The 20,677-nt window shown below is 42.5% G+C and overlaps 1 protein-coding gene across 6 annotated transcripts in view; it reads right to left on the reverse strand.

Moving 5' to 3' along the window:
- Positions 1-481: 481 nt before the first annotated feature.
- Positions 482-20,677, reverse strand: part of Nup98 (nucleoporin 98 and 96 precursor) — a 77,562-nt gene continuing 57,366 nt past the window's right edge. For 5 of the 6 annotated variants that reach the window (XM_060367709.1, XM_021652021.2, XM_021652022.2 and 2 more), the window contains 14 exons: positions 20,233-20,397; positions 14,393-14,575; positions 13,618-13,771; positions 12,211-12,640; positions 10,448-10,677; positions 8,888-9,154; positions 7,719-7,876; positions 6,220-6,363; positions 5,610-5,752; positions 4,322-4,543; positions 3,405-3,646; positions 2,853-3,007; positions 1,804-1,915; positions 482-1,717 (listed from right to left, as the gene is read on the reverse strand). In XM_060367709.1, the coding sequence (XP_060223692.1) occupies positions 1,500-1,717; positions 1,804-1,915; positions 2,853-3,007; positions 3,405-3,646; positions 4,322-4,543; positions 5,610-5,752; positions 6,220-6,363; positions 7,719-7,876; positions 8,888-9,154; positions 10,448-10,677; positions 12,211-12,640; positions 13,618-13,771; positions 14,393-14,575; positions 20,233-20,397 (2,823 nt within the window). In that variant the 3' untranslated portion in view covers positions 482-1,499. Of the gene's footprint in view, positions 1,718-1,803; positions 1,916-2,852; positions 3,008-3,404; positions 3,647-4,321; positions 4,544-5,609; positions 5,753-6,219; positions 6,364-7,718; positions 7,877-8,887; positions 9,155-10,447; positions 10,678-12,206; positions 12,641-13,617; positions 13,772-14,392; positions 14,576-20,232; positions 20,398-20,677 lie in introns of those variants that run through there. The other variant, XM_060367710.1, reaches the window with a different exon arrangement.

Genomic DNA, 20,677 nt, shown 5'->3' on the forward strand with positions numbered 1-20,677 from the left:
CAGGGTTTCTCTACGTAGCTTTAGCTGTCCTGGATTCTCTCTGTAGACCAGCCTGGCTTGGAACTCGAGAGATCTGCCTGCTTCTGCATGAGTGTTGGGATCACAGGCATGTGCCACCATACCTGGCTCACATCTGGCTTTTTCTGAGGATTCTGAATTGTCAGGCTTGTGTCATTAATGCTGAACTAACTTCTCAGACCCTTGTTCTCTTTTTTTAAAAAATAATTTAATCTTATTTATGAAGGTGTCAGATCCCTTGGAATTGGCAGTACAGACATGAGCTGCCATGTGGGTGCTGGGAATTGAACCCAGGTCCTTTGGAAGAGCAGACAGTACTCTTAACCACTGAGCCATCTCTCCAGACCTCTTGTTCTCTTGATAGAGGGTTGTGAGCCACCACGTGGTTGGTGAGAGCAGCCAGTGCTCTCAACCTGAGTCAGCTCTCTAATGATGCAGACAAAGAGAAAGCCAACACCACCAGTACTATAAACATTTCATTTTATTTTTTTTAAGAAAGTACTTCAGAAAGAGGAAAATAATCTAGATCATTTATATATATATATACTTTTTTTTTTAATAAAAACCTTTACATAATCTTCATGCATAAAGACCCAGCAGTGGCCATATTGTCTGTGACAGCCCCAAATAGCAGCTGTCTCAGGCCAGTGCCTGGGACTTCCCACAGCTGGCGGCAATGTGGTGAAGGCCTTTTCTACCTGCCCCAGTGACAGTTTTAGCTTCTGGGAGGGTGGATGAGGGGTGGAGATGTTCTTGGCTAGATGGGAGGGCAGGGAGAAACACCCGTGAAATTCTTCATCCAAAGTCCTCTGGCAAATCCAGGAAGATGACTGATTATCAAGGGCCAGAGACCTTATCTGTGGCTTGGGGCCACTGCACATGATAGTGTGATGTCCACGGGATACAAGAACCTTGAAAATCTCTGCCTCCATGGCAGACAGCCCTTCTATCTTAGACATGTCAAAGAATAAGGTCAAACGCTCTTTCTTGACTCCCCAAACCACTGCTCATCATGGGGACAAACCTGTTAGGGAAGGGCAGCCAGTCACTTATCAGGTATGTCTTACCTGCCTTAACAATAATGGTACAAAAGGGCTGAAAGTGGTAGAGGTTAGAAGTTGGCATGGGGTGTGTGTGTTACACACAAGACTCAGAACTCTGGTTGTAGGAAAGAGTTCCCTGGTTTTTGTGAGGTTCTGCCAAAGACGTTTTATTGACCATTTTTCAAAAGAAAAAGAAATTGAATGAATGGTCTTGAGGTTGGCAAATGGTGAATTTTTTTTTTTTTTTTGGTTCCAGAAGCCCTTGTGCACTATCACAGGCTATGTTCAGTATTAGGAAAAACCCTGAACAACTAGAGGATGCTGCTTGGGGCAGCAGAAAGGGACGGAGGCTCCACAGTCAGCCCAGAGACGGGCAAAGTGTCAATGCCAACAGTGCTGGGGACTGCTGCGTGGTGAGTGTGGCGACAAGAGCCAGGCTCACTGGCTCCCAACAGTCAGTTCTCTTAGGTAGGACTGTGTGAGGCCACGCAGCTCCTCCAGGGCGTAGTCCTCAGGCATGGGGAGCCGGCCAATGTGGGGCGCCAAGAGACGCAGAGGAACTCGCTGAGGGTCTGGCGTCGAGTTGGAGGTGGCGTCAGGAGCGTGCTGAAGGCTCAGCACTACTCGGAGCAAGTTGGCTACACGCTTGGCCATATCTAGAGAGAAAAATCAGAGTGAGCGCGGACGCCAGGGACCAGTATGGGGTGTAACACCCATGAGCCAGTAGAGCCCACACGCTCACCTGACTGAGCCAGGCGATCCTTGGCATTGTAGCACGGGATCTGCTCTATCCGGTTGCACAGTGAAGTCACTTTGGTGTGTAAGTGCTCTAGTTCATAACCTGAGCATTCCATCTACAGAGAAACAGAAAAGCTAGTAAGGACAAAAGAAACTTCTACCTCACTCAGGGTAGTGGTGGTGGCGGTGCAGGAGGCAGGCGCACCTTTGATCCTGGCACTTTAACTGGCAGGTTAAAACCAAAACAAAAACCATACCGTTAGCTCCCAAATTCACAGCACTCTGCAAAAATAAACTCATTTCAACTACAAGGTTTCTTCAATGACTTTGGATTTAGGCTATAAATTAGAAATGGATGAACACAGGAACTGTTGTGTAAGGTACTGTGCCAAAGCCCTGTCTCTATTTTGTGTAATCTTCATGAAAACCCTGTCAGATACATACTACAGTCAATGTCACTGTCCACTCCCGGAAAATGGAGAGGCTATTAACTTAAGTCTATACGGGACACCTAATAGCTTGAGCTCTGAACCGCAGAGAAAAGAAGTAGAGCTAGCCAGTGAAATGGTTCATCAGGTAAAGGTGCTCGCTGACAGGCCGGATGACCTGAGTTTGATTCCCAGCAGAGAACCCACTTCTACAACTTGTCTTTGGACTTCCACACCTGTGACCCCACTCTCAAATTATACTAAAATAATACTAAAAAAGGGCCATCCTAGGCTACAGAGTGTTACCACCAAGACTAGCTAAAACCCCCAAAATCCCATCTTCAACGGTTATTAAGTTTCACACAGCCTCAACCAGCCTCAAACTCCTGCTCCTTTTGCCCTGCTTCCCCAGTGCTCAGAATATAATTATGTGCTACCATGGCTTTTTTTGTAAAGGTCTCTCTACCCAGCCTGGCTGTCCCAGAACTCAGAGTCCACCTGCCTCTGACTCCCATGTGCTGGGGTTAAAGTCATATACCCACAACCAACTATGGTATAGGCTTTTGAAGTCTCCGGTTTTAAGTGCCTAAGGGAAATTAGACAGTGGTGTGAGGAATTTGGATACCTGTTGAATTTGGTGGAGCATTTCAATTACTCGGATATAATCCAGGTAAACAAGCCCAGATGTTTCCCAGTCCTGAATCAGGCTGCTGCGCTCCGGAGGTGCCAGATCTTCCAAGAATCCTTTCAGGTAGTCATAGTTCTCATTAATAATGGCATCTGAAGAAACAGAACATTGACTTCAGTGTACAAGGGTGTGAGTCTCAATCGTGTACAGGACCAGGCATAAATCTAAGGCAGGCAGGAAAGAGAAAGAATGTTGTGAAAGTAAGGGCACATGTGAGGACCCTCTGGCTTCAGGCTGCTGAGCAGCTGTTTCTGGAGCGCGGGTTAACATTTCCACAAGTACGCAGAGCTTGGTGCACTTTTTTGTGCACTAAGACGGTAACTACAGCAGTGCCATCTTTCCCTGCCTCGCAGACCCTCACCTAGACCAGGCCTTCTCTGCAGCATCGGAACTATGCCTGCCATGTCCTGAACAGAACATCACCCCTGCTTGAACCACCACGGTTAGAAAAACAGGAGAGAATTCTAAGAGCTGTAGGCCTGCACTCACCAGAAGCTAGGTGCCGGATGAGGAGTCTGTGACAGCGGTTCCAGTGACCAGCTTTAAACAAGTAGAGGGCCTCTAAGTGCTTATTGGACTCCATGTGTGCTCGAACTGCTTTGGCCTCATGAATCCACTCAGCAGGCACACAAAGCTTCTGCGTAAGGAAAGCCTCCTTAGCCCAAGACTCAGGGGTCTCCGACAGCTGGCAGTGTCGTGTCAGCAGCTCTCGAACAGCCTTCTCACGCATGCTACGGGAATACAGAAGCTGGAGTAAGCATCATCCCTGGTCATGGAGAAGGCTACAATGGATGGCTAAGAGTGGTCCCTTGGGCAGTCACTCAAATGGGCAATCTCCATCTTTGGAGGACTACTTCAAACTTGAAAACAAAACAAACTAAAGTCAGTATTTTAAATTATCTCAAAATATGTGTATGTGTGCTGGTGTGTATTTACACATAAATGTAGCGCTTTTGGAGGTCAGAGGTGTCAAAGCTGGAGTTACTGTAAGCAGCTGTGAACTGCCCAACAGAGGTGCGGAGACTCGAACTCAAATCCTATGGAAAAGGAGAAGTACTCTCAACTGCTGAGGCTCCAGGCCCTTGGATCTTGAGATTTATCACATGTATCTAACAGATGTTCTACACCAGTGGTCCTCAACCACACTAACGCTGCGACCCTTTAACACAGTTCCTCATGTTGTGTAGGCCCCCTAAACTATTATTTTGCTACTGTTATGAATTGTAATGTAAATATCTGTGTTTTCCAATAGTCTTGGGTGACCCTATGAAAGGGTCCTTTGATTCCCAAAGGGGTCATGATCTACAGGTTGAAAATCACTTACTGAACTGAATCTGAAAAGGAATCCTTAGGTATTTCCCCGAGGTATTGGATATGCTCAGGGAGTTCGATGGCTTTTCACTCACCCTGAGTTGTCAATGTGCAGGAAGACAAAGACAGCCCACTCCCAGAGTCCTTCACTTTCCAGCTGGCCAGCATAACTGGCTTGTAGCACACCTGCACACTGTTCTGAGAGATGGGTGTAGTTGAGGGCACGAAGCACTCCCCAAAGGTGCCAGCTTAGGCGGTAGTCCAAGGGATCTGCAGTTACGCTTCGGGGCTCCAACAGCTGGTTCAGGTCATAGTGTCTGAGAGCAAAGTATTCAGTTAGGACGCTAGGCTAGCAGATCATCTGTATTCAACAGCTGAACTGTTCTGTGTCTCAGAAGACGATAAGGAGGGCAAAAGGCTTTATCAGTAGCCCCTACACAGAAATACCAGCCAGACATCTCTTATGAGGGTGTACCATCCAATAAATAGGTTTGTTGGTACTGGTTTGACCTATGCGTTTGACCATCCCAGTATACGGGACTTTTCCTTCCATCCTTTATTACAGTATCTGTCATTTTTTCTTTCTCTTTTTTGAGACAGGGTTTCTCTGTGTACCACTGACTGTCCTGGAACTTGCTCTGTAGACCAGGGTGGCCTCAAATTCAGAGAGATCTGCCTGCCTCTGCCTTCCCAGTACTTCTAACCTATTGAACAACCAAAATTTAGCTTAATACTTCTAACCTATTGGAACAAATGAAATTGGTAGGCAGTGGTGGCACACATCTTTAAACCTAGCCTGTGGTAGGCAGAGAGAAGGGGATCTCTGTGAGTTTGAGGTCCAGAAAGTTTCAGGACAGGCAGGGCTACACAGAGGGCATAAAGCAATTAGAAATTTTATACATTACTAGTGAGAATGTAAAATAACAATCACTTTTTTAAAAAGTTGGGTATTTGTGGACTCCAGTGAACCTCTCACACCTGTCTCCCAAGGAGCTGTGCCAAAGACATGGCTTCATACAGCCAGTTTTGTAAATATTCACAGGAGCCTTATCCCTAGCAGCCATACCAACAATATCTAACTACCCACCAATATGCAAATTATGCAAAAATATGCAGAGCCAAAATAAAGAATCCACCCCAAACCGACTTCTGCTGTTTGTATTAACATGGATAAATCCTACCATAACAGTGAGTGAAAAGAAGCCAGGCACAAAAGAGTACAGAATGATTTCAATTATGTAAAATCCAGCAACAACAAAATTAATTTATAGCAACGATCCTTCCCCAATTTCCTAAATCACATTAGGCCACTGTGCTGACAGCTTGCTGTGGTAATTCCTGTCCAACTGTACACTCACTCATATGTAGAGTGGAGAGACTGACCTGTCACTGTAGAGTTTTAGGAGATGAAAGCAAACATCCTGAAGTGGTCTCTGGGAGTCTTTTTCTTCTTCTACCATACAGCCCAAACCCTCCAGGTATGAAGGAAGAGGGGAACAGGCATATTTATCACCCTCACAAGTATTCTGAAAAGAAAAATTTGAAAAAAACAGCATGACATTTTTTTCCAATCAGTATTATCATGTGTCAATTATTCATTGCCTGTATTAAGGATGCTGTAATACTTCCAAACTTTTAAAACATCAAAAGAAAAAATAAACAAATACACCCACCACCAAGCAAATGGCTGGAGAAGCTGAAGAGGAGCCATGTCTAGAGGCAAGTAAAGTATGAAGTTTTGAATTTGTTACGTCTGTACTTTCAAAGAGGGCAGTCAGCAATAAGTACTGTACTATAAAGTTAGATTTGATGGCTTTTTCTCTGTAGGCCTCAATTTTTTTTTGAGACAGGGTTTCATCATGTAGCCCTGGAGGGCTGCCTGTGCCTGTCTCCCAAGCGCTGGGATTAAAGGCGTGTCCACCGTGCTTGCAGGACTTCCCTGGAAGACAGAACACCTAGCAGGGCTCTCACCGGCTCTGCTGAGCACACACACCTGAAATGCTTCTTCATACATGCTGAGAGCCCTGGAGATGGAGGCTGTCGGTGGAAGCAAGTACCAAAGATGGACAGCAAGTGCACGTTTCCAGTCCAGCTGGGAGCACACGTTGATCTGCTTCTGTTCTGAGAGGTGCCACACCTGCGGACCAGAGCATCACCAAATCGTACCGCTGCACGTCCACAGGCTACTCACTCTTGTTACAGGCCGTTTTGTTTCTGAGACGGGGCCTCCTTATGTAGACCAGGCTGGCCTCGAACTGAGAGATCCTGCTGCCTCCGCTGGGGTTAAAGGAGTGTGCCACCACACCTCGTCTGAATGTTATGGCTTGGGTAAAAACCTCCCTTCCCATTTTCTTGCCACAATTAACATGAAAGATAGACATAAGCAGATAATCAAAGAGTAATCCTCAAAAACTGGCTTAAAATAATTACTGCATTATTGGTAAAATGACGTGAGGTGGCTATTAAAAAGAATGATATCTCTACATTACATAGAAAACTGTCTGTATACAGTAAATTGAAAAAAACTGCAAAATCATTTTTTATAACTGTTGTCCTTATATATAAACATATGCAAATATGAACCTATACATCAAAATGGATTTGAAAAATATCTAAGACATAACCATGTATTATTTACTATGTAAGCATTACTATGCTATAGGACATAGTAATTTCAACATTATATTTTGGGGATTTTTTTATGTAAGCATATGCACGCCATGGTGTGTGTAGGACAGAAGTTTTCGGGGGTCAGTTCTCTCCTTCCACCGCGTGGGTTCCAGGGACTGTCTGAACTCAGACTGTCAGGCTTGACAGCAAGTACCTTTGTTACCTGCTGTGTCATCGTTTTTATTTTTGCATTGTTAGGCCCGTGAGATGGCTCGATAGGTCAAGCCTGCAGACCTGCTCTTGACTCCCAAGGCCCCCTCGGTAGAAGGTGAGAATCGACTGTGGCAAGTTATCCTTTGTTCTCCATATATGTGCCATAGTCTTCATACATACAGACATACTCTTGAGAGTGAGTGTGCAAACACACAAACAAATGGAATAAAACTTTCTGTCAGAATTGTTGAGACAGGGCCTTCTTATGCACTCTTGGCTAGGTACTATGTAACTCAGGCTGGTCTTGAAGCCATGGCAATCCTCTTGCCTTGCTCCTCTGTGCACTGACATTACAGGCATTTTTGTTGTTGTTGTTGTTTGGCTAAATTTTTTTGTCTGACACAGTTTTTTGAGACGGGAATGTCTCTCTTTCTTTATGTAGCCTGGACTGTTCAGGACCTCTCTAGGTCAGGTGTGCCTTGAACTTGGTCTAGATCTCTTAGAGATCCATCCACCTGCCTCTGTCTTCCAAGTGCTAGGACAAAAGGCATATGCCACCATGTGCGGCTCTCTGATGTTTTAACTTGAAAATATTTCTACCTAGAGACAAGGCCAAACTGGCAGTTATTGAACAGTGTATAATTAACAATAAAATTAGCATGACATTACCGGTTTTCCAGCTAACAGGGCAAATATGCGCAATCGTTCATCCTGGATGAAGCAGTCAGCCTGGAGCTGATGCCAATCAGCTAGCTGCATAGTGAGCAGCTCCCGGACTGACTGGCTACCCACCAACTGAGACAAAAGAAGGGCAAGACGATGATCACCTATAAGAGAAACACAAGTTTTCTGGTGAGGATTAAGGATCCACCGACCTGATGAAACACAGATTACCATCATCTTCCAGGCCTTTGGGGGAGAGGTATCAGTGTTAAAATGCTGATGCTTTCTTCTTGAGCAGAAGAAAAGTCTATCTGCAAAGTACTTTAACCTAAAAAGGTACCCAGCATGTAGCAGATTTTCTATTCCTGGTAACCCCTCTGCGAGTGTCACACATTTACAGAATGGGGTAATGTCAGCTGGGCGCACAGCAGAGCAGGCCTTTCATCCTAGCACTCACTCCACAGGTAAAGGTAGGCGGGCTACACACAAACCCTGCAACAACAATGACTGCTAAGGAAGACTTGATTATAGCTACTATCATTTTTTTGTTTGTTTGGGTTTTTTGTTTTGTTTTTTTTTTTTTTTGAGACAAGGTTTCTCTGTGCAGCCTTGGCTGTCCTGGATTCACTCTGTAGTAGAGCAGGCTGGCCTCAAATTCATAGAAATCTGCCTGCCTCTGTCTCCCTGATTGCTGACATTAAAATACTACCATGCCTGGCTCTTTTTTTTTTTTTTTTTTTTTTTAAGGTAACTATCTTTGACAAGCAAGGATACTCACCACTATATTAATGAGGACAACTTGGACACCAAGTTGAACTGTTTACATGTATGTTGCCCTGTGTGCACACATTTCAGTATATTTTATATATCACAAAGAGAACAGACCACACACTGAAATGCTTACAGTGCTTAAGTCTCAGAATTTCAGTGACTTGGTCCTACTGTTTTATGCTTATCTGTATTTTCTGATTTTACTACAAATGCATATAACAAGACCAACACAATTTTAGTTAAATAAACAGTATTTAAGGTTCCATAGCATTGTTTAGGAGAACAAGACTTGGTCTCTAGAAGAACCAACCATCTTTCTTGTATATAGTTAGAAGGAAATTGTACTGAAGGTGGAAGGACACTGTGTGGGAAGTAGGTAGTGGCGCAAAGGATCTCATCCCTACCTGACTGCTGTGCGAGAGAACAGGCCTCGCTAATCCTACTGCCCGTGAGGTAGCTGAAGACAGCCTCTATGGGACTGTCTCTTCGGGTTAAGGAAACTTCTTCTTCAATTTGTGGGGCAGCAGTTTGGGACAGCCAGTGGGAAAAAGCTCTTCTGCGCTCCAGAATCTGAATGTATTCAGTGGGCTCCTCCAGCTGGTTATCAAGCTCCTTCAGGTGGCCCCACAGGGCTTCACATAATGTCCATGTCAGGCTCCAGTGCTTCACAACTAAGAAGACAAAAAACAATGCTATGATTTACTACCAAAAGCACTCATTCAAGACTGTGAGCTCACTGCTCCCAGCTTGTGAGCTGCACAAGTACAAGGTCTATTTGCTCACTCTCTGTGATATAGAACAAATGTAACCCAGTGTTCCCGTAAACGGAACTGCCTAGCCCAGTTATGGCTACTAGCTGTGATGGTCAAGAAATCCAATCTGATCAAATTCTACTATAAAATGCTGCGTGTATCAGTGTATTATGTCGCCTGTACACCATCGTGTGTGTGTGTGTGTGTGCTTGGGGCCAACAGAGGTTAGTTCCAAGGGAACTAATGTCTTCCTCAAACCTCTGTGGGCCCCAGGCACACACACATGCTGTACAAGCAGACATAAAAAAAAGCACAACTGGAATTACAGATGGTTGTAAGCCTTAAGGAGATGCTAGGAATCATTTAACATCTGCACCTCCCTCCCTGACAACAGCAGATTGACTTAGCTGGTTTGCTTCTGCCTTCCGGTAGAAATACAGCAACTGCTGGGGCTGTTGTCCTGCAAGCTGACCTCCACACATCTGAGTGGCACATATGCCACTGTACATACACAGCACATGCCAATAATAATGATAAAGGGCAAATAACAATTGCACACCTGACACCACAGTTATAAATCCAAAATTCCGATATATAACACCAAGCACTGTTATTAAATGTCTTTGTCATTTGTCAATTAAAGGGCTCTCTTTCACTAACTCTCCATGTTTCTACTATTACTTTTTAAATCCAATTAAAGGCATTTAAGTCAATATAATTTTAAGAGGGGGAATAATACTCCCCCCCCCATAAAGATGATTTACAAACACACAGTTAAATATCTTGGTTTGAAACAAAAGGAATACAGGCTAGAGATATGGCTCAGAGGTTAAGAGCACTAGCTGCTCTTCCAGAGGTCCTGAGTTTAATTCCCAGCAACCACATTGTGGCTCACAGCCATCTATATTGAGATCTGGTGCCCTCTGCTGTTGTGCAGGCACACAGTGTATATATAAAAACTATTTAAATGAAAAGAAATGGAATACAATTACAAAAATCCACGGGATTTAACTAGCTATACTTCTTTGAGGAAGTATATATACATTACAAGGCATAAGAATGATTACAAAGGGTAACTCATAATTTCTTTCTAGTCCCAGGTAAGCTGCAGAAATGTGTAAGCACATAACCAGGAGGAAGCATGTCCTCCTAACACACACCACTGTTAACTTGACTCACGGCACACAGGTTAGCAGCATAGCGCATACTCACTTTGTACTTCCAGTAACTCTCTGGGTGCGTTCTTAACCCAATCTGCATAATCATGAATTACCGAAACGCCGTGATTGGGGACAATGAGAGGACACAGCTCGTCTACATGGACAGTGCTATGTTTCAATTTGAGCTCCAGAGGTGTCTGGTATAACTGCAGATCTTCATCCAGCTTCTTTTGTCTTAAGCCAAGTTTTTCCAAATGAACTTTGAATGGGGATTCAGACAGACTAGAAGAAACAACAGAGGAGTCAGTAAATACACAGCTGAAAATTTCCACGACTAACCTTTGTTTCTTTTCTGACTTCCAACAGAATAAAAAGTGTTTCTCTGCAATGTTTGTTTTTTGGGTTTCATGTAGCTGGTCTTGAACATGTAATGAAGGATCACACTGAATCTTTCATCTTCCTGCCTCTACTTCCCCAAGTGATGGGAATGGAACCTTGGGCTTCGTGCATTCTGTACAAACCGTCTACCAACTGAGCTATAGTCACAGCCCTCAGAGCTTAATTCTACTCGTATAATAATTTTTCAGGATTTGTTTTTCTGTGTCACATGGGCATGTTGTGGTCAGTGCAGATGATGCCTGTGGAATCCAGAAGTAGGTGTCAGATACCCTGGAGTGAGAGTTACAGGAGGCTGTGTGCTGCCCAGTGTGGGTGCTGGGAACCAAACTTGGGTCCTCTGCAAGAATAGGAAATATTCTTAGCCACTTAGCTATTTTTACAGCCTCAGCGTCTTAAAACTTCTCCTTATCCCCCCACCAAGACAGGGTTTCTCTGTTTTAGCCCTGGTTGTCCTGGAACTCACTTTGTCGATCAGGCTGGCCTGGCTCAGAGATTCACCCACTTCTGCCTCTTGAGTGCTGGGATTAAAGGTGTTTGCTACTACCACCCAGCAGCTTCTTAAATCTTAAAAAGACTTATGGGGTCTATTAAAATAGTAAGAACTGTTTCTATAGCCCTAACCTTGCTATGTAGCCAAGAAAAACCACAAATTTCCCATTCTCCAGCCTTCACCTCCCAAGTGTACACCACTCCACATGGCCAGATTCTAAATTATTTCTTTGCTTGCATCTGCTTTAAATTGGAGTGGTAGAGATTCAAGCCAGGGTCTTAGTCATGCTCAGGAAGTGCTGGTCTATCTACTAGGATATACCCCAGCACTTGAGTTTCTACGATAGGTTCTTGCTGTACAGCTGAGGTCAGCCTCCAACTTGTGATCCCTTTTGTCTGTCTTGAGTGCCGGGATAAGAGATATGTGCCACCATGCACAGGACAGGCTCTAAATTCAGATGAGCACACAGTCCAACCTTGACACAATTGACACAACTGGTATTAGTAATCTCTAAAGTATGACAATACCATACTCTAGAATCAATTACTAAATTTAGAATGGATTTTGCTGAGATTCAAGACACTGATGATTTTATTTTTCTAAACCAACTTCAAAAATTAGTAATCATATTCATTTAATATAACAGTAAATGTACACAAACTTCTTAGTATTATAAAAATACGTAAGAAAATTGTACATATTTTGTACAAACTCAATACATTTGGCAATTAGAAGACTTAACTGTAAGGACTATATAGGAACATGTAGGAAACTGTGTATACAACATACCTGAAATCTCAGACCTGGGCTAATAAATGTATCTAGAAGAATGAAAAAGCGGGTGCTAACAATAGGTTTCCTGGTAACAGAACAGCTCCTGGTTACAATGTTGCTATCCCCCAGAAGCATCAAAAAATAGAACTCACGATTTAACAGCTACTGGATTGGGCAGAAACCCGTACTCCACGGAGTCAGCGACCTGATGATCTTCTAGTTCACGAGGGCCGTGCAGTTGCTCCCCACTGTTCGCAAGCGTCCAGTTGGGGCCCCAGCCGACCCGAAATGAGCGTCCCATGAACAGGGCCATGTCCATCAAGAGTTTCCCCTTGCCACAGGTGACAGATTTCTCAAGAGGGACTAGACCTGGTTGCCTGCGAATCCCCACTGTTTTTAGCTGAACCTCAGGAGCTGGGCTGGGCACAGTGAACACAGTGGCCAGGGGCAGAGGAACAGACCAGGGGGATGTGGACGGGACATTCATTAGAGACGAGGCTCTGGGAGTGCGACATTCTTGCATGGAGGCACTCGGTGAAAGAAAAGCTCCACTTGCAAATTTTGACTGCAGCAGCCCACCAACTGAAACACGGAAGAAAAGACCCTAAGCACCACGGTTTGTCTCTTCAATAACAACAAAAATCACTAAGGGTGAAAATATTCAGTCGGATTCTACAATAGTTACGTGTTCTCTGAGACACGGTCACTATGCAGTTTATAACCCAGAATTCATTCTAAAGACCAGGCCAGAATAAAACCCAGAGAGCCACCACACTCTTCTTCCCGACTGTTGGGCTGAAAGGTGTGCACCTGGCTACAGTGATTACCTCCACCACCACAGGTAGGGTTTTACTGTGCAGCCCTGGCTGTCTTGGAACTCAATCTGTAGACCAGGCTTGGCCTTGAACTCAAGAGATCCACCTGCCTCCGCTTCCCAAGTGCTGGAATTAATGGATTGCGCCCACAGTATTTTCTTTTAAAAATAGGCTTTACTTAAAATTACGTGTGTGTGGGGGTGTGTCAACATGACTGCAGCTGCCTATGGATGCCAGGTTTCTAATCCTCTTGGAACTGGAGTTACAGGTGGTTGTGAGCTGCCTGATGTGGGTGCTGGCAATTAAACTTGGATCCTCTTTAGGAGCAGTACAAGCTCTCTACCACTTAGCCCACAATAATTACTTTTTCAGTTACAAAATCAAAACAGAATTTTAATCATTTTATAAAGAAAAAAAACAAGAATCTTTGAAGATTATGATGTTAATAACAACATTAATTTTTTTTAGTAAAAGCCCACTGTTATACATATAATTTTTAGGGGTTCTGCTAAAGAAATCCATTCAGCTTAGAAGAAGACATGTGCAAGTAGGAGCGTGGTGGTGCAGGCCTTTAATCCCAGCACTCTGGAGGCAAAGGCAGGTGGACCTTGAGTTTGAGGCCAGCCTGGTCTACAAAGCGGGTTCAGACAGCCAAAGGCTACACAGAGGAAGCCTGTCTTGCCTGGGAGCGGGGGGGATGTAACTTTGACAGTTTTCTTGAAAACAGCACACTTTATACTGTACCTATGGAGCGGGACTTTGCTGAGTGGGAGGCTGCGATGGGGAGTCTAGGAGAACAGATTTCTTGTACAGTATCTCCTTTGGAAGGGAAGTGACTGAAGCGCTGGTCCATGGCATCTACATCTTCTTCATCAACAAGCAGTGACGCTTTCATGATCTAAAAAGGCAGGATCTATAGAATGAGTATTTCCCACAAACAAAAAAACCATAAAAAAAATGCAGTTTATACAAACCAAAAAAATACTGTTTCTTTTAAGCCTGTACCAAGAACTTTTTTGTGACCAACACACTACTTCAGTCTGAAAGACTGCTGAAGTCATGTGATTCTATTTGCTAAGTAAATGATTTTAAAGTCAAACCTAAGTCAAAGGTCAAAAAAAAAAAAAAAAAAAAAAAAAGGCTGACACTAGAGCAAGAGGGAGAGCAATTAAACATGTATTACCACGTTTATAAAATTTCTAAGCTTGAAACCTTAAAACTACTCGATAAAGTAGACAAGGTGTAATTTAGGCAAACAGTGCTAGTAGTTACTAAATGTCAGGCCAGCGCAGTTACAAAGCTTGGCTGAGAAAACTGGACAGCCTGGACTGCACAGACCGCCTTCTCACCATCCACATAAGGGTTCCTTACTGGACAGGAAAATGAGGCCTGTGACATCGGCTTACTTCTTTTTCCTTTTCCATTATATTGAACTCTTAAGTGAATGATCAAAGCAGAGCTGTGATATTTTACAAGAGATTAAATATTAGTTTGGCTCTCTGCCACAGCAGAGCTTCACCTGTAGAACATGTGGGTTAATTCCCAGTGAAGATGCAATGTGTGTTGAGGCTGACACAGGCTCCTGATCCTCAGGCACACTCTCTTCCAACACAGAATCCACAAGTGGCTCCTGGGTGATGTCCACCATGTCACTGTCCAGCTCCACAACTCGTCCTAACTGCTCCACTTCTGGGCTCTGGCTCTATTGATAGCAAAAACAGAGAAGCAAGAGTAAAGAGCCAAACGAAGTAACGGTGATCAGATTAACTTCACTATGAATACATACAGAAATACGATACTCTGCATGTTCTAAGAGATGAAAGCAGGTTTGTTAAAGAGAATTTAACAAAATGGTTCATGGACCATCCTTTTGGGATTATCATGAGCCAGAGCTGAGTATCTGAGTCAACGGTCAAACAGTGGTCTCTTTAGAGACAAAGATGACACCTTACCTCCCTTTGTTAGCAACTATAATTCCTGATTTGCACAGGATCACCCCGCCATCTCAATGACTTGTAGTCAGAAATAATTGGGAAGAGGAAAAAGGCATGATTATAAGGAATGTAAGGTAGGTACTCTTCCAAATTATATCTTCGTTCACAAATAATTCCATTGTTCTGTGTTTCTTTTGCTTGCACATAAGTATATGCACCCTCATGTATCCAGTGCTAGAAGAGGTTAGAAGACAGTCTTAAGATTACGTAGGACTGGAGATATAGATGGCTATGAGCTACTATGTGGGTGCTGGGATCTGAATCTGGCTCTCTCCAGACAGTTGGATTTTTGAGATAGATTTTCTGTGCAGTCCAGGCTGTCCTTGAACTCAGAGATCTGCCTGCCTCTGCCTTCCAAGCACTGGGATTAAAGGTGTGTACCACCACTGCCTGGCTATAAATAAGTTTCTAGTTAATATTTTTAGTTCTGGAATTTAATCTGGGTGACTAGAGTCAGCTTTGTTCTCTATGTCCAGTTTTATGTGAGATATGGACAAGCAAGCAACAATATTAAGGAAAATTCCAATCTAGAAATAACCTTTCTATGTTTTTTAAAAAAAAAAATCAAGTTAGATTTACATTTATAAAACAATCCTACAGATTAATCACAACAAAGAGTTACTAACAGTCTAAGGAGATGGCTCAGTAAGAACCATCTGTTGAGTGCAAGGACATGAGTCAGCCACTATGGGCACAAACAGGAGGCTCTCTGCAGCTTGCTGGCCAGCTACACTAGCCAATTGGTGAGCTCCACGTTCCGTGAGAAAGCCTTTCCTCACGGATCTAAGGTGAAGAGATAGAAGTTGACACCATTGTCAACCCTCAGTTTCTACACACACCGCCTACAGTAAAAGGCTAATGTTTATAAAATCAAAGTGCACTATAAATTAACATCTTCCATACAAATTTGTTACATTATGTCCAACAGTAGAGCCTATACTGTGTGAACAAGTGACTGTAACAACTCATAAAACAAAAGGCACTATCAACCATTTTTATCAAGCTATAATTTTTATATAAGATCCTACACAATGGCTGATTTTTGTTGAGTGTTTAAGTTCCCTATTTTATGCTACCTTTTATATGGATGCTGTTATATAGTAAGTCTTTTTAAGACAGGGTTTCAAGCCACTTAAAAAAATAAGGTTTTCAGGGGCTGGCGATAGCACTAGCAGATCTCACAGAGGACTCAGGTTTGATTCCCAGCACCCACATGGAACCTAACAATGGCCTATAAATCAAGCCCCAAGAGATCCAATGCCCCTTTCTGGCCTCTAAGGGTAATGCACACAAAAGGTGCACAGACACAGAAGCAGGCAAAACATCTATAAATAAAAATACTTAAATAGTTTTGCACCTTTATTTACCTTGGAGACAGTGCCTCACCAGTAATGCCTTGCTGTCCTTGAACACATTCTGCTGTCTCAGCTTCCCCAGTGCTGAGGCATTACAGTTAGATGACACTAAAATATTAGCTAAGAAATTTCAACAAAAAGAAATCTTAGCAGCCAGACACTTCTTAAAGGCCAGTTTTCAGAAGTCAGAACAATAAAAAGCTGTAAAGTGAGGATGAGTGAGGAAACAGGAGTGAGTCCCTGAGAGGTCTGTGGGAACGAGAGGTGCTTATTGGAAAACGTTGAATAGGCATCATCTAACACCCTCTTCTACAGTGCAGTCTCTTCAAGACAGGATGTATCTTGCTTCTTTCTAAAAGAGGCACAATGCATTATAAATATTACTACAAAAATTATCTATAAAATGAGAATCTGAAAAACCAAGGGTAGAGTTCACAATTGAAAACCTTTCTTGATTCAAGAAAGGTTTATTTTTTACATCAAAATTATCTACTGTCAATTAACAGTCAGTGCTTTCAAATATGAACTCTCTTAATTCTGAAGGGAAGGTGGGATAACTCAAGGGGTTTTATTTTGTTTTCCAAAAGGGGGTTTCTCTATGCAACAGAACCTGGCTGTCCTGGAATTCACAGAAGTCCTCCTGCCTCTGCCTCCTGAGTTCTGGGATTAAAGGTGGGCACCACCATTCTCAGCCTTTTAAGGTCTTCTTAAAATAAAAAAATAATGACTACTTCAAGACTAGATTTTTTTCCCCCAAAAAAACAGGGTTTCCCTGTGAAGCCTTGGCTGCCTTGGAACTCACTCTGTAGACCAGGCCTCAAACTCAAAGAGGCTGCCTCTGCCTCCCACCGGCTAGGGGTAAAGGCATGTGTGGCTACTGGCCTGGACCAAGACCAGATTTTTCTATAGTTCATATTATCCTTTCATCTAATTATTTTGCTTCAATATGACTACTACTGTTGATTACCTCCAACTTGTCTAACTGTAAAGAATATTTTCATGTAGTTTTATTGTTTGAAAACTAGCTGACAATACTGTGTTCTCTTCAAAAAAAAATTACACATGAGTTTCAAAGGCTCATGTTTTGTACATATACACTAATGGATATTCTGCATGAGTGGTAAGGCTTAATTATATTTAAATTAAGAAAATCAACATGCCTAATAATATCTGAAATAAAATTGTGGCTATATAATTAAACACACAAACATACATACAAACACACATACTGTGTTAATAACTGGGTCAATTGAGAATAGTGTCTTTTTATTTCAAGTCACAGCATATACAAATCTTATCTCCTAAATCTTGGTATCTTTTTTCCTGAAAAACAAAAACAAAAAACCCCACAAAAAACAAACCCAACAACAACAACAACAAGAACTTTAAAACTGGGTTAGAGAGCTGGCTCAGCAGTTAGGAGCACCCGCTGCTCTTGCAGAGGCCCCAGCCTGTTTTCCAGGATCCACAAGGCAGCTCGCACCCTCACAAAACACACGTTTCGGGCGACAGGATGCTCTCCTCTAACTTGAATAGGCACCAGGAGCGCAATGGGCACATAAACATGCAGACAAAATACTCACACAATTAATTTTCTTACATTTCTTTGAATGAATTTACTGACTGAACATGAGGATTCTGTACATGCTAACTACCTTGACTTACTGTTAATGAATTCAGATTTATTTCAATCACAAGGTTGGGATAAAAGCTGCATCTACACCTACCCGAGTGTCAAAGGTTTCATGTCTTTTAAGTTTCAAAACCAACCCATACATCTCCTTCAGCTGCGGAGCATTATTAAAGATTCAGTATACGGGAACCCAATATACACAGAACTGAAGTGATAGCTGATCTAGGAAGACAAGCTCTCCAGATTATTGATGCCATCAGCCAGAAATGAAACCTCAAACTAGGTGCTTGAAACTAATAAAACTACAGAAAAAGTATTTCCCATAGTAGCTTTAATTTACCTGCAATGGAGGATTATGTGTTAACATTTTTTTTCTTGCCTAAAAGTTACAGAAGATCATACAAAAATGTTGTCTGGTTGTTTAGTCACACCTGCTTTTTTTGGGCAAAGGCAAGGCTTATGGGCCATCTGAAAACAGGAAACTAAGACTATTGGGCAAAAAGCTGTGCTGTATAAATGTGACCTTTAAAGTAAATACAAACTTTTCTAAACAGCTCAAGATATGACAACCTTCTGTCTTCTTTTCTAATATTCTTTTTCGTTGCAGTCTTTGATATACTGTGTGTGTGTTTCCTCTGTCAGATATCAGAACACCTTACGGAAATCAGCTTCTCCAAGAACCAAGTAGTGTAATAAAAACTTTGACTCAAGAATGAAAAGAATGAGCTGTTCTCAGTTCACTCAGATAGTTCAGGTAGTTTACCTGTGCCAAGAAAAGCAAAGGATCTTTGCAACTAATGCTAACAATTAATTCAGCCACTGGCAATTTCTATCTCCCTCAAAAGTCACCAGGGAACAGGAAGGAACGCTCCAGACTGCTGTCTGTCCAGTGTTGCTGTCTAACAAAAACAAAGTCTTCACAATTCACGTAAACACGTATTTTTCACTTCTGCTCACCATCCATTAACTTCTTGAAACCACACAGTGAGTACCCTACTCACTGTATTCTATTTGTCCAATTTGAGTCCTTATCAGATCTCTCTTGGCTACAGCCTGTTCTGAGGGATCTTATGCTCTCTGTTTTCAATTAGCTCTTGCCTACAAAACTGTCATTTGTTCTGGGTTTCTCTGTGTAGCCCTGGCTGGCCTTGAACTCACAGAGATCCACCTGCCTCTGCCTCCCCAAGTGCTGGGATCAAGGGTGTGCACTACCACGCCCAGCTTTCCATCGATATCTTTAACACCTTACATTTTTACCAACAGGGAAAAAGAGACCATGATTCTGCTCTCAGAAAAGACTGGGGGGAGGGGGGAGACCACTGGAAAGAATAATCTAGGCTAGGTAGCTCAAGCAGGCCTAAAACTTTCTATGTAGATCTGGGTGGCCTCAAACTTACGTATCTGACTTCTGCCTAAGTCACTCACAGATTTATTAGCAGTGACTATGAAACTTTTACGTCAAACGTTCCGACTCCCACCTTTATCATACCCCCTCCACCCTGGAACACAAACATGAACGGACACGATTCTCCAGGAAGTGCCTCCCCAGAAGTTATTTAATAAACCATAAAATCACACATTTAAGCAGCCAAAGGAATTATAGCATGGAAAATCCCAAAGGTCCTGCTTTGAGCAGCTGAGAGGTAGAGGGTGTTACAAAGTCCCATAAACAACTCTTCTTTGAAGGAGTATGTTAAAAATATCGCTTTAACTTGATTGAATAGAAACAACATCCAAATTAAAGTCAATCTCTTTAGCAGTAGTCATTTAAAGAAACAACCTGATATTTAATTTACAAGCCTCTCCCCATTAAGGACAAAAGGTTTATGTTGGTTTAACAATACTGAAAAAGTATAATACATAAATAATTGTAATAAACAATGCAGTCCCTATTCTTTCCAAGCTAAATAATTTACTTGCTTTTAAAAATTATGTATTTTCACAAAGATTATTAAAATACAGCATTATAGGTTTACCTGAAGTATGAGCAAACAACTTGAGAAAATGGAATTAAACTCTTGCAGAAAGCTAATCTGACTTTTAAAAAGTGATGGAGGTAAAATAAGAAGATCAGACTGTACATCATGAAATCAATCAAAGAATGATTTACTTTGTACCAACCCTACACAAGCAAAATGCTATCTCAAGGCGATCAATGATCAAAAAATTACAAGTCCAAATCAGAGAAATGGAAAATTACAATCTGTAGAATGATCCAAAAAGCAAGAGAATTCTTTCAATCTTGAGTAAAAAAATAGCAGCCTGCAGCACCACGCCCTCCCTTGGACTTAGTTCCAAGGGTTGTACAGCTGCAAGGCTACATGACTGCTTTGACTTCTTTATCACAGCTCCATTCACATTCACTGCCCTTCTCTACCTGAGGTGGAGGTGCAGGTTTGCCATTAAGAGTCATCTGGAAAGTGGCTGCCTGGCCTGCAGGGGGTAAAGGGGCAGTCTTCAACTTCTTTGAAGTAGTTTTGGGTGGGTGCTCCTCCTCCTCTTCATCAGAATCCTGAAGGCCATATTTAGAAAAATGGGAGACCTAAGAAAAAAGAAAGCCAGCAAAAAGTCAACTTTTAACAGTGATCGTTTTCTTCAAGAGTTTCTATAATATTTACCTTTGAAAAAAGACAAAGGTAAATATGTTGATATTAACATAGTCAAAGCAGGGGAGAGATAGCCCAGAAGTACTGGCTGTTCTTCTAGGAGAACCCACATGGCAGCTCATAACTGTCTACAACTCTAGTTCCAAGGAACCCAATGCCCTCTTCTGGCTTCCAAAGCACAGCACACAAAAATAAATAAATAAATAAATAAATAAA

The sequence above is a fragment of the Meriones unguiculatus genome, chromosome 14 (genome assembly GCF_030254825.1).
Source record: "Meriones unguiculatus strain TT.TT164.6M chromosome 14, Bangor_MerUng_6.1, whole genome shotgun sequence".
NCBI lineage: Eukaryota > Metazoa > Chordata > Mammalia > Rodentia > Muridae > Meriones > Meriones unguiculatus.